The sequence below is a fragment of the Chinchilla lanigera genome, unplaced genomic scaffold, assembly GCF_000276665.1.
Source record: "Chinchilla lanigera isolate Chin_1 unplaced genomic scaffold, ChiLan1.0 scaffold00027, whole genome shotgun sequence".
In the NCBI taxonomy this organism is placed as follows: Eukaryota; Metazoa; Chordata; class Mammalia; order Rodentia; family Chinchillidae; genus Chinchilla; species Chinchilla lanigera.
The window spans coordinates 17225990-17241171 of NW_004955428.1; the positions used below are offsets into that span (position 1 = coordinate 17225990).

Below are 15182 nucleotides of genomic sequence, written 5' to 3' on the forward strand. Positions count from 1 at the left end.
ATATATATATGTGTGTGTGAAAACAATGCAACAAAATGCTTCCCAAAACTCCCAACTCCCCTGAAGTCAATCTAGGGGCACTGAGGATCAGCACAGTATAGCAAAATATCTGAAATACTTGAAAAGCTAACAGAGGAGGTTAGAAAATAGACCAAAGAGGTACTCAGCAAGATCCAAGAAGATATAACTAAACAGATAATGGAAGCAATAACCAAAGAAACATAGGAGCTTTGAGAAGACACTAGTAAAAAGATAGATGGGTTAAAAAAAAAGGATGAAGTATAAATGACCAGTTTACCAAAGAATTAATATCCATGAAAAGGTTTAATTAAAAATGTAGGACATTAAAAATCATAAGAAAAGTGTAGGCATCAGAACTAAACAATGTTAGGACAGAATTTCAGAACTAAAAGACAATAATGCCTTTAATGACCAAGTATTCAAAGGCATTTTAAAGATAACTAGAGAACACGAAAAAGGCTCCAACAGCTGCCAGATGATGCAAAGATTAATCTAAGAATAACTGGAATAAACGAAAAAGCAGAAAATAGCACAAATGGTATTTTTAAAAACCTGTTCAATGAAATAATGGCAGAAAACTTCCCAAATGTAGGGGAAAAAAAATAAACATACACATAAGTGATGCATATAGAACCCCAAAAAGCCACAACCAAAAGAGGACCTCCCTCTACCACACTGTACTCAAAGTACCAGAAGTAACAGGGACAAAAATCTTCAAACCCACTAGACAAAGTTAACAAATTGTATGTAAATCCTTTAGAGTTAAAGCAGACTTCTCTACAGAAACATCAAAGGCCAGGAGGGCTTAGAGTGAAGTATTTCAAACCTTAAAAGACAACATTTTCCAATCCTGACATGTCTCCTGAAAACATTTCCTTCAAAATTGACAAAGAAATAAGATATTTTCCTTACAAGGCACACCACCAGAAATTCACAAATAAATCAGCATTACAAAATATTCTCAAGGATATCCTAGCAAAGCCAACAATGCCAATAAATCAAAAAGAATGAATACACCCGGTGACATGAACAGCTAAGCAAAAGGGAAAAAATAAGGAAATGAGCAACAGGAAAAGAATGCAAGGACAGGAAGAAGTCAAAACTTCTCAGAAATGACTCTCAATGCGAGTAGCCTCAATTCCCCCAATCAACAGACACAGATCAACAAAATGGATCAAAAAACAAAACCGAATGATAAGCAGTATACAAAAAACACATTTAATTAAAAAAAATAAACTCACAGTTTAACACATTCACAATGGAACCATGATTTGTGTGTCCTTGCTGGTGACCCTGATTTGAATTCAATCATCCTACTGGCTGGAACCACCAATGGTATGTGTATGACTGTGTGAAAAAAATGAGTGCTCCTGTGGCTGCAAAACAAAGCCTGATACATTATATGATGTTTTTGCACACACTGCACAAATCAGCCATCTTTATGTACAAAATGTTTCAAAGAAATTCACAAATATAAATAAATTTCTTTTAATAAATTTATTGATTTTTGTAATGATCTCTCTAATTGGTATGAATACTATTTATATTGGGCTATAATTATTCAAATTCAAGAAGCAACTAATTAGATTTGGTCTATGAATAGACATTTTATTAATTTTATTAGTGAAACAACCAGTAAAAGTGGTTAGATCCATTTGTACCACCAGAGATACAAGCTGGTGGACAATCATATGTGCGCTACCAGTGGTTCAAGCCAGCAGGAATGTGTCAAAAATCAAGGGATGGAAAACAATATTCCATGCAACAGAAACCCAGAAGAAAGTAGAAATAGCTATACAAATTTCAGACAAAGTGGATTTCAAGCCAAGACTGACCAAAAGGGACACAGAAAGTAACTACATACTGGTTAGGGAAACAATTCAGCAAGAAGAGTTAACAATTATAGATATACATGCACCAAATACCAGCACATCCAACTTCATCCAACAGACATGAAACATCAGATAAACATTAATACAATTATAATAGGGAACTTCAATACCGCACTGTCACAAATAGGTGAACTAGACAAAAAAAAAATCAACAAAGAAATATCAGACTTGAACCAAACCTTTGAACCAATGGCCTTAATATATATCTACAGACTATTTTATCCAAAGATAACAATATATACATTATTCCCCGCAGCACATGGGACTTTCTCCAAAATAGACCACATTCTAGCCCATAAAGCATGCTTAAGTAAATCAAAAGAATCTAAATTATCCCACACATATTATCAGGCCATAGTGCAATGAAACAGAAATAAATGACCAAAGAAACCACAGAAACTGTGCAAACACATGAAAATTACTCAATATCCTCTTGAATAATCAATGAGTCAAGATGAAATTAAGGAAGAATTCAGACAGTTCCTATAATAAAATGATAATGCCAGTACAACATTCTGGAGCCTGTGGGACACAGTGAATCCTGAGAGGGCAGTCTATAGCAGTAAATTCCCACCTCAAAAACAAAGCAAACTCAAATAAGTAACCTAATAGTGCACCGCAAGATCCTAGGAAAATAAAAGCAATCCGAACCCAAAGCTACTACAAGGAAGAAAATTATAAAGATCAGAACAGAAATTAATGAAACTGAGACTTTAAAAAAATACAAAGCATCAGTGAATTGAAGAATTGGTCCTTTGAAAGAGTCAACTATAGCCCAGGAGGTTGCAAAAGAAATGATTCTTTTGAAGAATCCTATTAAGTCAACATCACATTGTTCAACTCTTCCCTACACAATATGAAATAATAGTTTGCTTTCCAAGACTCTGAATTTCCTCACTCAGCTCTTGTCTTGTTGTTTTTATCTACCTTACCCAACCATGGTATCTCCACATTGAAAAAGTCACTTCAAACTAGACCCCAAATCTCAATTTTGCTGTGCTTTTTCTGAAGCACTCCTGAGGCACTGGCATGGTAGTCCTTTCCCTTACAAAAGCAGGAGTAGATCTAGCACTGTTACCAACATGTTGCTTTGGTGATATTTTCAAGGAGACAGAATTCAACAACTATTTGTATTCTACTCCTTCTAGTTTAGCAAATGCTCCAGAGAAATTAGATACTAAAGGCACTGTCCTCCTAAAGATTGGAGTAGAGAAATCTAGGGAAACTTATCTATTATCACTTCCACTGACAGCTGTTTCTTCCACTTTTATTTGTGTCACTTTGTGCAAAACAGTTGACTTCTTCAACCTTCAGTCAAGAAGGTTGTGTTAATCACTTTCCCAGCACTGGGACAAAATATTTGACACTCACAACTGAAAGGAGAAGTTTAATTTGGGTCACGGTTTGGAGGGTATTCAGTCCATGGCAAGTTGGCTCCAAGAAACAGCATGGCAGAAAGCCAGGGTGGAGGAAAGCTCTTTACCCACTGGTGCCCAGGAAGCAGAAGAACAGAGCTTTCCCATTCAAAATCCTTACTTTAGGGCTTTTCCAAGCTCTGTCTCAAAATGTGTAAAGAAAGATAGTCATTAGCCCATCAATGAAATAATTAATGAAAATTGTTTTGAGTTCTAGGATGCCAAGCTCTATTACATCTTTCAATAAATTTACTTTAATTCCTCACTCTTTGATGTCATTAATGTAACTTATTCTTGTTTTCTAATGTATACATGACCCTAGTAAATAATCCAAGATTAGGGGGAAAAGTAATGCATGTGTTGATGCTGCTGCTATAATTACAATTTTAAAGAACTTCCAACAAATAAAGATAGATGATAGATAGATAGATAAACAGATAAATAGATATAGGTAGATGATAGTTAGGTAGATAATAAATTTTTGGAAAATAATTACTTATGAGGCAAGGAGGAAATAGAATTTAGGAGAGAGGGTAAGGACCCAGAGACTTCTTAGGTTTTTTTGTTTTTGCTTTTGTTTTTCAAGATAGGGTTTTGCTATGTTCTAAAATGGCCTCAAATTTGCTATGTGGCCTACCCAAGCTGGCCTCAGACTTATAGTGCTCCTCCTGCCTCAGCCTCCCAAGTGATGGAATTACAGGCAGTCACCACCATGCCTTGCATGAGGCTTCCTTAAATAAAATTTGTTTAGTAGATTTGGCCCTGGAATCACATACACAGTTTACTTAATTATAAAATGAAACTACATTTAGAAAAAGAAATTGCTAAAAATAAAATGAAACAAATATAAATGTGTCCTCAGTTTGTGACAAAAGTACACAGGCAAAATTTATTTCAAATAAATCTAAAACGCAGTGGTATATCATCAGTCAGGTGACTGTTAAGGTTAAAAAAAGATACAAAATCAAAACAAAAACTGGGTGCTTTTTCAATCATCATTTCTTCCTGACACTGTTAGTACTGTTATTCCAAAGTGTGTGTCTGTGTGTGTGTCTGTGTGTGTGTGAGCACGCACTATGGAACAAAGGAAATAGCTGCCTGTCTTGGTGTGCTTTGACCTGGTGCAGTGGTACATTCCTACATTTCCAGCTACTCAGGAGGATCACTTAAACCCAGAAGTTTGGGACCATCCTAGACAACATAGCAAGACCCTATCTTTAAAAAAAATAATGTGTTTCACATATACTGGTATCCCTGAGCAAAAGAAAAACCTTAAAATCAAAGGCAACTTTGTCACCTTGGTTTTCAATTGCAGGTACTAGGATGAATGCATAACATAGCTAATCTTTTTTTTTAATCTGTTTTCCAAATCTATCTTTTAAAAGCTATAAACAATGACGGAACCAAAAGAAATGATCACTCCATGTGCTCAGATTTTATGTTCTTAAGATACTATTAAACAAAAGCAGGACTTCTTGGAAAATGGCTAGTCCAGATATGAGGAAAGAAATAATACAAGACAATTCTGAAACACCTTATCAGAAATAAGGACAGTCTAAGACTCTTAGAATCATATCCTGGACTCAGAACATATTGAATAGACCCTTTTTAGCCAAGGATGGATCATTTTGAGTGCCAAAAAGGATAGCTAGAGTGAAATAAATCATGACTTCATAAAAATAACAAATCCTCTGGGGTCACCTTTGGTGAATGCAACAAAACCAACTCGTTATTTTGACAACTGGTAAGTACCGAGAAATAATTAAGCAATTTTTCTGTCTTTTTTCTCCTTGGTACTAGAAATTGGCCTCAGGGAGAAAGCGCTGAGCAACATCTCTAGCTCTTTCTGAACTTCATTTTGCAGCTAGATCTCACTAAATTGCCCAGGCTGGCCTAGAATTTGTGATCCTCCTGCTTCATTCTTCTGAGAAGCTGGGATTGCAGGTGTGTGCCACTGATCCTGTTTCTGCCTTTCTTGTATGAACTGAACCTCACGATAATCGATAAAAAGAAGTTTCTCTTTAAAAAAAAAAAACTCTACTATTTGTGAGGCTGAGACAGGAGGATTATAATTTAGCCTGGGCAAGTTAGTGACACCTTGTTTCAAAGTAAAAAACAGAAAAGGCTGGGGGTATAGCTTGGTGGTAGAGTACCCTTTCACCCAATCCCCTAAAAACAAAGCGAAGGAAGGAAGGAAGGAAGGAAGGAAGAGAGGGAGGAAGGGAAAGAGGTAGGAAAGGAGGGAGGGAGGGTGAAACAGAGGGAGGGAGGAACGGCAGAAGAAAGGAAAAGTACTCCAACTTGCAAATAATAGAATAATAGCCTTGTCGTTTTTCAACTTTTCATAAATTAATGGGTCTAGAGCTGAAATCCCCAATGAGATAGCCACTAGCCACACATAACTACTTATGTATAAATATTTTTTTATTAAGAAGTCAGTTTCTTGGTCACGCTGGCCACATTTCAGATGCCTGGCAGCCACCTGTAGCCGCTGGCTCCCATAGTAGATATAGAGATACAGAACATTTCCATCACCATGGAAATTCCTGTTAGCGCTGCTCTGAAGAGTCTGCTCTAGACAACGGACTTCGATTCCTGCCAAATACTGAGTGGTGAAAGTACACAACAGCTCCTTGCCAAAAGAAAAAAAACTGAATAAAATTAAGTCTCTGGATCTAACTACCAATATACAGGAAATACAGGGGACAGAGGAATGTGTTTCACAACACCATGGGAATCCAGTGAGCAAATTCTAGATCATGGAGCGCTATACAAAACTCTTTTCAGAATAGTAACAACGCAATTTTATCAACAAGAATATTGCAAGAAAAAAGTGATACAGCAAAGACCTTGTAAATTCCCTACATTTAAGAAACAGTCCATTACAGCCCATAGTCCTTACTAAAAGTGTGCTTTAAACGAACTGTAAAATAAATAATTACACATTTTAAAACAATTGTGGAAAATTCAATGTCGATTAGATAATTGCTGTTATTAAGAAACCACTGTTACATTGGGTCAAGCATAACAAGGCTATGAGGGTATTTTAAGCATCCCAGCCTTTCAGGCACATACTGAAATACTTGCAGATGAAATGATACAAAGCTTGGACTTTGCTTCACCATGATCTGAATGTAGAACCCTGCAGAAGTAATAGATGAAACAGGACTTGTTAGCTGTGACAAGTTTGTTGAAGTCGGCTAATGGACACATGCAAGTTCATTATATTATTCTGTTTGGATACGTTTGAAATTTTCTGTAATAAAAATTTATAAAAACTTTTGTTGGATCCACCAATCATGACCCACTGCCATACAAGTCTTATTTTGGCAGATGAACTAGCAGTATTTAACCATTTCTCATCCATGATGAAATAATTTATACCCCAAATCTTGGTAGATTTTACTGTAACACAAATATCCGCTATAGGCTGCTTAACTCTACATAATTTTTTCAAGTAATTATTTAAAATCTTCTTCTTGCTGAGAACATTTTTCAGTTAAAGCAGGAAAGAAAGAAGGTCAGCTATAACTCTTAATATGACACCAGTAGGGGGAGATAGATGCTGGATTTCCTCTGGGAAATTTTTTTCAAGAAATAATCCATGTTTAATCTGAGAGTCTGCATGATTCTGAAAGACATCTTCCTGTCAAATTTTCCTGAGGAAATGTGTCTGTATTCTCAGTTCTTCAGCTTTTTATTTCTAAGAAAGGAATTCTTTGCTCAGAATCATTGTAATCAACTCTCCGATCTAAATATGTGTTTGAATTACAATAACACCATCCGAATTGTCCTTCTGTTGCTGTCTTATTATATTTTCTTAATGGACTTTCCAGACACTACTCAAGTATTAATAAATAAGTAATCTCTTTTACTTTCCCATGTATTATGTTCATTTAACATTTAAGTTAAGCTAGTACCATTCTAAATAATGCCACTCATGTATGTAACCAAGTTTGAATTGTAATGTATGTCAGGGCACTGCAATCAGTGCTATAGAGAGCCCTTACCAGTCCTCTCATGGTCCAGGAAGTTTGTGTTTGTAATGAAAAGTTATTGGATTCTAGTGAATTAATTCCAATCTACCACTTCCAGTGCAACCCACAGCAAGAATAGAGACACTAAAGCATATTTGTAGTTATGGGGAGCCAAGGGGTTAAGTCCAGCCATGCTGGTGGCTCTCCAGAACAAAGGCTTATACCCAGGACCGAACCTAGATTTTATTCATTTGTTTAGAAGGGAATGGCTTGAGGACAAGTGGCTGTGAGAGTGGCAGGAAATATGTGAGTGCCATGAGCAGGGGGTCGGAGAAACACGCCTACCATCTCCAAAGATTACCGCCAGCATCTCACCTAGACCAATATGCATTGCTTACAGCCAACTGAAGGGATAAGGAAAAGTCCTAGTCAGCTCAGTACACATCAGTACATGGAAATAGGGTCAGGCTCAGCAAAACGGAGGCAACTGTTCCTCTTTTAAGGAGAGTCAACTAGGTGGTCCTCCACAAGTGCTAGAGCTATCACGACGCATAATAATTAGTTTCCACTTTCAGGTAGCTTACATGGCATAAAGTGATCAGGGATATGATACCTGGTCATACAGGAGTCCACAGAAACTAACACTCCTTGGAGAAAGACTTCCTGAGGGAAATATATGTATTCATAAATGTGTTTCATTGCTCAACATGAACTTATTTTATAAGTAGTTCAATAAATGCATTCTGAGCACTCTCTTCTTGATTCAAATTGCCACAGAATCTTTCTCAGGATGTACCATATTTGATAGACTGTGCATACCTCTAATGCTGAACAGTTCTAAACATTTTTTTCTTTTTGGTTTGGTTTTGTTGTTGTTGTTGTTTGGTTTGGTTTTTTTTCTGGTACCGGGAATCGAATTCATGACCTTGCACTTGCTAGGCATGCGCTGTGCCGCTGAGCTAAATCCCCAGCCCCATTTTTTTCATTTTGTAAGGAGGGTATTTTCCATGTAAATTTCTCCTCCCACTGGAAAGCCCCAACAATATCTAAATATTACTTCCATGCATTTTTTAATAATTTTTAAACATATTATGTTATGTTCTCACATGGAACTAAATACATGCTGCTTATACCTTCTCTTTCTTTAATGCTTGTGCAATTTCTTATTCTCTTTGACCACATCATTTATAATATTCTTGTACAGACCATAGCTCCACAGAAAAGACTTCTCTATCACTGCTCTCCCTTGCCCTGGAACTAATTCCACTTACACTGCCCACTCAGGTCAGTAAGGGGAAATCACCCCTCCCTGGGGCTTCATCTCTTGAGTTAAGGCTGCTCACAACTTTCCAGTCCTTGCAGGTATTAGCCCCTTCTCCTCCATCCCAGCCATAGCCAAGACCCGCAGATAGCCACCCATGTACCTCACATTCCAATTTTGAAAAAACTAGAGTCACAGAATAGTTCCTACTGAGTATTTAACAAGCTCCACAAGAGGCTTTCTTGGGCTGCTTTTATTTTGTATCCCAAGAGAAGTCTTCTCTTTTCTCTTTCTCATGGACCTAGTCTCATCTCCCTCTTCCTGGGTCTGTGTTGCTGTTTCACTCTGAGACTCCAGGGTAAGGGATTCTCACCCATCCAATTCCCAGTCACTGAAATCTTTTCAGGTCAAAAAGCATCTCAACACCTCACTTCCACCTCAGCCTGCAGCTCCCTGGGTTGTTCTTCCAACAAGTCTGTGACTAAATTTTTCCTTTGTTTCTGGAAATTAAGCTGTATATTCTGCTTTCCTTTCTTTAAGTCCTTTCCAAATTCCATTTCCCCCAGGCTCTCCTTCCTGTCCTCTTTTATATTCCACATGTGTTCTTGGGGTGCATTAGTACCCACTATGGAATGTCGCTTGAGTTCTTTCAAGCTTCTTCCTCTCAAAATTCCTCCAACATGTCCCGCCATCTTCTCAAGATTATGTTCTCTGAACTCTTGCCTGACCTAGAGGTCACCATCTGTGATGGTCTGTTCTCATGCTTAGATTTCCAAATGCTGGTTCTCTTTCAGAAGTTCCATCAGCCACCCAAGGACACAATTTTTAAGGTGAAAGGTTTTCCTCCAAAAGACCATACCCTTGACCTTTTCTTTTATTTTATTCTGGCACAGGTCAAACTCAGTGTGTCTGCTGGGATCAAGCATGCACTGTTCTCTCAAGTGTAAAATAATTTTTGTGACAATAAAAAAGACTTTTAGGACATGAGCAGTATTCAAATTCCATTATAAATACATAGTTCCATGCTACTTGGCTTATGGAAGGTTAGGTATTGTCTCTCTAAAATCCTCTTTGTCCTACCCCATTTCTTGTCACAGGTAACTCTCCCAGCTCTAACCCTTGGGGGTCACTGTCCTTGCTGGTTTCTTTCATCTTCACCTCCTGCTTTAAGTTAAGTTCTTGCTCCACTACCTTTTCTGCCTTGACCTCAAGGCCACTGGCTCAGTTTCAGTCATAATTATCCTGTGATCATACATCTTCAGCAAGTTAGGAGCATCTCACATTGATTGGTTCATTCTCACTTCCTTGTGACCTTCTTTGTTCTTCTTAGTGTCCTGGTATATTTAATTTCCTTCCACTTATACTGTTCCCACACCACTGTGCTATATTTTCTCTAAAATTGTCAAGCTTTTAGAGCTTTGTGGTTGTTGTTGTTCTTTTTCTGGTACTGGGAATCGAACTCATGACCTTGCACTTGCCAGGTAGGCACTGTGCCACTGAGCTAAATCCCCAGGCCCAAATTGTCAAGTTTTTTGCAATTCTGCTGCCAGCATCCCCTATCTCCTGGATGAAATGTTACCACTATCAAACCAGCTACTACACTACAGTATAGAGATATTTTAACCCATTCTCACTCCCGAATTCTGATCAGGGTTCTGGCTGTACTAATTTTTTTAACCTGGGCACTTTACAAATTTCATTTCCATTTTATCACACCTAGTTCATAAATCACAGGTTTTGGAGGGAAGTATATTTGGATATACTTTTTCTTCTTTTCCGATCCATTGGCTGTACGCATTTTTGTGATCTGAGTATCTAACTGGAATATGGTGTAATAATGTCTAATGTCTAATCATTCTGAAGAGATAATAGAAGAAGTGAGTACCTAAAATGTCTAATTCAGCTAGTTAAACTCACCTGGACATCAAAATCACTGTAGCACATTTATAAAAAGAAAAAGTCTTGCCTCTCTCTCTTCTCAGGCATTTCTGATGCAGGAGCTCTAGAGGAACTTCAGATGCTGACCTAAATAATTTGCCACTGTTTTTGTTGTTGTTGTTGCTGCTATTGTTTCTGGTTTTTGTGTTTGGTTTGGATTTTGCTGTGTTGGGAGTCAAACCCAGGGCCTTATGTATGCTGACAGGTGTTCTACCACTGAGCTACATCCCTAGTCCCTAATTAATTCTTGAGATAATGACATCCATAGACATAGTGTAGAAAAAATGCCCAGAGCTTCATCTCTGTATGCTAGTGGAAGTAGTAAGATTAGCCTCCTGTGACTTTGCTTTGTCTTCATGTTGTATTCCTTTATAAAACTGCATCTATATGCTTCTCCGATGCCTGCAGAATGCTGTCCTGATGTTCAAAAATAACAACATGAGTAATTGCAAGTATACAGCCCAACATTCTTCTACAAAGAAAAAGAAGAGGGCTCATAACACTGTTTGCATGTCACTACTGCGTGATAACTTATCTCCAGGGAAGTGTGAGAATTTCCTCTCCACCCAGGATGGCCTTTTAACTTACTCATCACCTAATAATATTTATAAGGTAGGACTTTCTGAGACAGGACTATAAAAAGATAGCTGGGGCATCCAGAGGAAATGCAAGCACTGAAGATTACCAAAGATCTAAAGTGTTCCTGCACTACTTATTGAATAACCACTGCTTGTCTACTGAATGTCAAACACTGTTAATTAGTGACATTTTCTCCAATCAAATATACTAACCACTTATACCCTTAAGTGCTTGAGTTAAAGAAAAGGAGGATAGGGTTGGCTTTTCTATATCTTTGGTGGTCCCAATCTCTCATTATCATATTCTTTACCATTCCAATTTTTGTTCAGTTCTTTTCTATTACCCTTTAATATTGCATATTGAGTAAGCACAAGGAGAATATAGTTCTTTCTCTGGTAAGAAATGGCAGGGATCTTGAAAAATTCTGCTTCTGATATATGTTTTTTTGTTTGTTTGTTTGTTTGTTTTTGTCTTTTCTCCGGTACCAGGAACCGAACTCACAACCTTGTGCTTGCCAGGCAGGCGCTTTGCCGCTGAGCTAAATCCCCAGCCCCACTTCTGATGTATGCTAACTGTCCTTATTCTACTCTTGGCTTGGCCGCTGGATTGCTGAAGACTTGGCTGTTGAGGATTTCTGAGCAACTTAGTCTCTCCACAAGCTGTTCAAGGAACTCCCTAAGACCCTTGAGAAAGTATGGACTAGAAAGACCTAGAGCAATGAATGTGGCCTGATTCTAGCTTCATCTAAATACCTATGTTCCCCAGCAGAAGCTACTGATACTTGAGATTCAATTTAACCCTCTGTAAAATGACCATAAAGACCTACGTAAAGAGGACTGAGGCTTATAAACGATGTCCCCTAAGTGCCTCGTATAGTTTCTACTTCATGGTAGATGATAATATTGTTATTAGTCTCATGTCAGTGAGAATTCATGACCGTCATATGTGAACAGCATCATAAGTTTTAAAATAAGAGTTTTGTTCCCAGGTGTGGTGGCACACACCTATAACCCCAGCTACTCAGGAGGCTAAGATGAGGCAAGAGGATCTCAAGTTTGAGGCCAACCTGAGTAACTTAGCAAAAAGGGCTGAGGATATAGCTCCGTAGTGAAGCATTTGTTTAGGATGTGCCAGGCTCTGGATTCAATCCTCAGTGCTGAAAAAGAAAGAAAAACCTTTTGTCAGTAAATGTATCAATGGTTTATAGTAGAACACTTCAAATGACCCATCACATAACCACAACACTCAATATCATACTATCAGCGTTCCAAGCAAGCTAACAGACCTGTCCTGTGAAAGAAACTAGATACGTTGAACCATACTGCATGACTACCCTGTTTCATTTTTACCACTGATCTATTTGTTAGACCGCCTTTTTTTTCTATTATTACTTGCAGCTGTTCCAGGAAAAGGAAGGAAGCCTCCTCTTTTGAATATTAATGCTTAACTTGCAACAAATTTTGAACAGAAATCAAGGAGAAAAAATTAGCAGAAGGCATCTTCTCCAATTCCATTCGGTGCACCCTGACTGGCCAAATGACCTCTTGCCACGGTCTTCCACAGATCATGGATCCACAGCTAGGAGGAAAGACGTCCCTAACCACAGATCTGCCTGGACACAAAAGAAGGAAATGTTCTGAATGTCATTTCAACATTCACTTCCAAAGTAAATATTCCCACAGAAATTGATAGGAACAACTTTTGCCTACATTCTTTCACTTCACAACATGATTTCAGACATGCACTTTGGTTTTGTTTTCATAACAAGTCATGTTCATAACGTCTCACACTGCATTTTAATGAAAGCATTCATTTTGTGATTGCTCCAACTTAAATTTCTGAGATAAAATGGATGTTTCTGTAATTTCTAGATGACAGAGTTTCTGTTTCTTCATGTTCTCCTTTAATTCCAAAACTCTAAAATTCTTTAAGGCCATAGACATGGTTCCTTACAGAATTTCTTTGTATCACATAGCATGTTAGACCTACAGAGATTCCCTTCTTATTCTGAGACAAACTCATGCTGAGGAACCTTGCATCCTTAAAAATGGATCATTTGTAATAATGCTCAAAACAGTAATGATCAAAATGGTAACATGCATGCAAAGAACACCTATGGACCAAGCTAAGCTTTTTACACATAGGATCTTATTTAATCCTCCAAATACTATGTCGAATACATTTTCATTTCCCATGTCATAAGAGAGGCTTTAAGAGTTCAAGCCGCTGCAAGTAACAATTTGATAAAATCTAAAATGTATGATGGATATTGTAAAATGGGAAGAAACTTCAAAAGGATGGCTTTCTTTTTCTTTTTTTTTTTTTTTTTTTTTTTTTTTTTTTTTTTGGTGTTGGGAATCAAACTCAGGACCTTGCACTTGCCAGACAGGCACTTGTGCCACTGAGCTCTAACCCCAGCCTGAAACTTCGAAAGGAAAGAGAAACTAATTTAGGGGAATGGAAGAAAAGAAGGAAGGAAAAAGTGAAAGGAAAAAAAAATATATATATATACATATATATGTATAGATAACAAATAATATGCTTCTAATTTCTTTCAGTCCTCTGAAAAGATAGGTTTGTGCTAATATTGTCTGGACAATTAAATGTTGATATCTCATACTCTGAATAACTAACTCCAAGATAACAATGCACAATGTGGCACTGTATTGACCATTATTACCCTCTTACCATATTGTTCTGGAATTTTATTCTTATGTTTGTGTGTTTATTGTGTTTTTTGTTTCTTTTTCTTTAACATAAAAAAAAAGATTTGGTAAAATCTAAGACATAAAATATACATTTTCTCCAACACCAATACTTGTATACTTTTAGGCAGTACTACCCACAATAAAAAATGAAGTATATAAATAAATTATTCATTCATCAGCCTTCCATCACTATAACAAATGCCAGATATAATCAACTTATTAAGAGAAAAGTTTTACTTTAGCTCTTAATATCCAGCTGGCTCTGCTGTTTTGGGCCTATGCTGAGGAAGCACATCATGCCCAGGGAGTAAGAGTGAGGAAAGGATTGGGGTCCCACAGACCCCCCTAGGGCACAACCCCAATGACCTAAAGGCCTCCTTTTTTGATCTAGACTCCACCCTTCAAAAGTTCCCCTCTTCCCAAAAGGATACGGGCCTTTGTGAATATTTAACCAAACTGTGGCATGCCCCCCGACAGTTATAGAACCTAAGCAGCTGAAAATGTAAAGCCTGCCATAATGAATTAGGAGCAAAGCCTAGGAGTTGAGAAGGAAGAACTCTAATATCTAAGCCAAGTTTTAATTTTAATTCAGATCACCACCATTCAAAACCATGTAGATGGCAACTTTTAATTGACCAAAAAAAAAAAAAAAAGCAGGGTGGAGCATTTCTATTCACAAATCAAAATATCTGGCAATACTGGGCTCCACATTTCCATATGGTAACAATAAGTGAGGCAGAGTAGCGGACACCCCTGGGGGTGAGCACTCCCCCCGCCGGCCTGCTCTGTGCTGACATAGCTTGTGTACCTCACCCTCCTGTTCTCCATGGCATCCAACCCAGAAATTAGAAGGGTAAAATGTTCCTAGCTTCATAAATACACAGTTTGTCAAAAACCATCAGAAACCATGCAACTGGTACCTTTTCCTCAATGGTTTCTTCTTGGGGATGACCTAGAGATTGTGAGGGTTTGGAGAACAGCCTAGGGCCTTCAATTAAAATAGTTTTGTCTTTGGTTACTACCGGAATAAACCTGTAAGCAGACAGCTGTTTCATGCCAGCTGAAATTCTAGTCTTGGGTGGGATGGCAGAAGTTTATGACTTCAGATGAGAAACAGGCAGGAACAGATTATATCCCTATGCCAAGTTTCTTTCTTTATTGCCATGGAAGCAAGGGGAGAAATGCAGAGGGAAGCTTTGCTAGACCAATGTTTCACTCAGACTTTTTGCAAGGCATTAGGAGCTGCTCAAGATGTTGCAAACACATTTACAGGAAAATAGTGGCTATAGAAAAACCCTAAAATTAAAACAGAGCTGGAAAAGAATAAAAACCATGCATTTGTCTTTAAACTTAGAAGTGGAACCCCTGGGATTTAGTATTCTATAACAACA

General features: G+C 37.7%; 1 protein-coding gene across 1 annotated transcript in view; it reads right to left on the minus strand.

The window, feature by feature from the left end:
- LOC106148749 overlaps nt 1–10643 on the minus strand; it is a 36124-nt gene extending 25481 nt beyond the window's left edge. Inside the window, exons 1-3 of the mRNA XM_013515252.1 lie at nt 10484–10643; nt 6404–6470; nt 5727–5960 (exon numbers count right to left, since the gene is read on the minus strand). Of these exons, the coding sequence (XP_013370706.1) occupies nt 5727–5960; nt 6404–6470; nt 10484–10491 (309 nt within the window). The 5' untranslated portion in view covers nt 10492–10643. The remainder of the gene's footprint in view (nt 1–5726; nt 5961–6403; nt 6471–10483) is intronic.
- Between the last annotated feature and the right edge of the window lie 4539 nt (nt 10644–15182).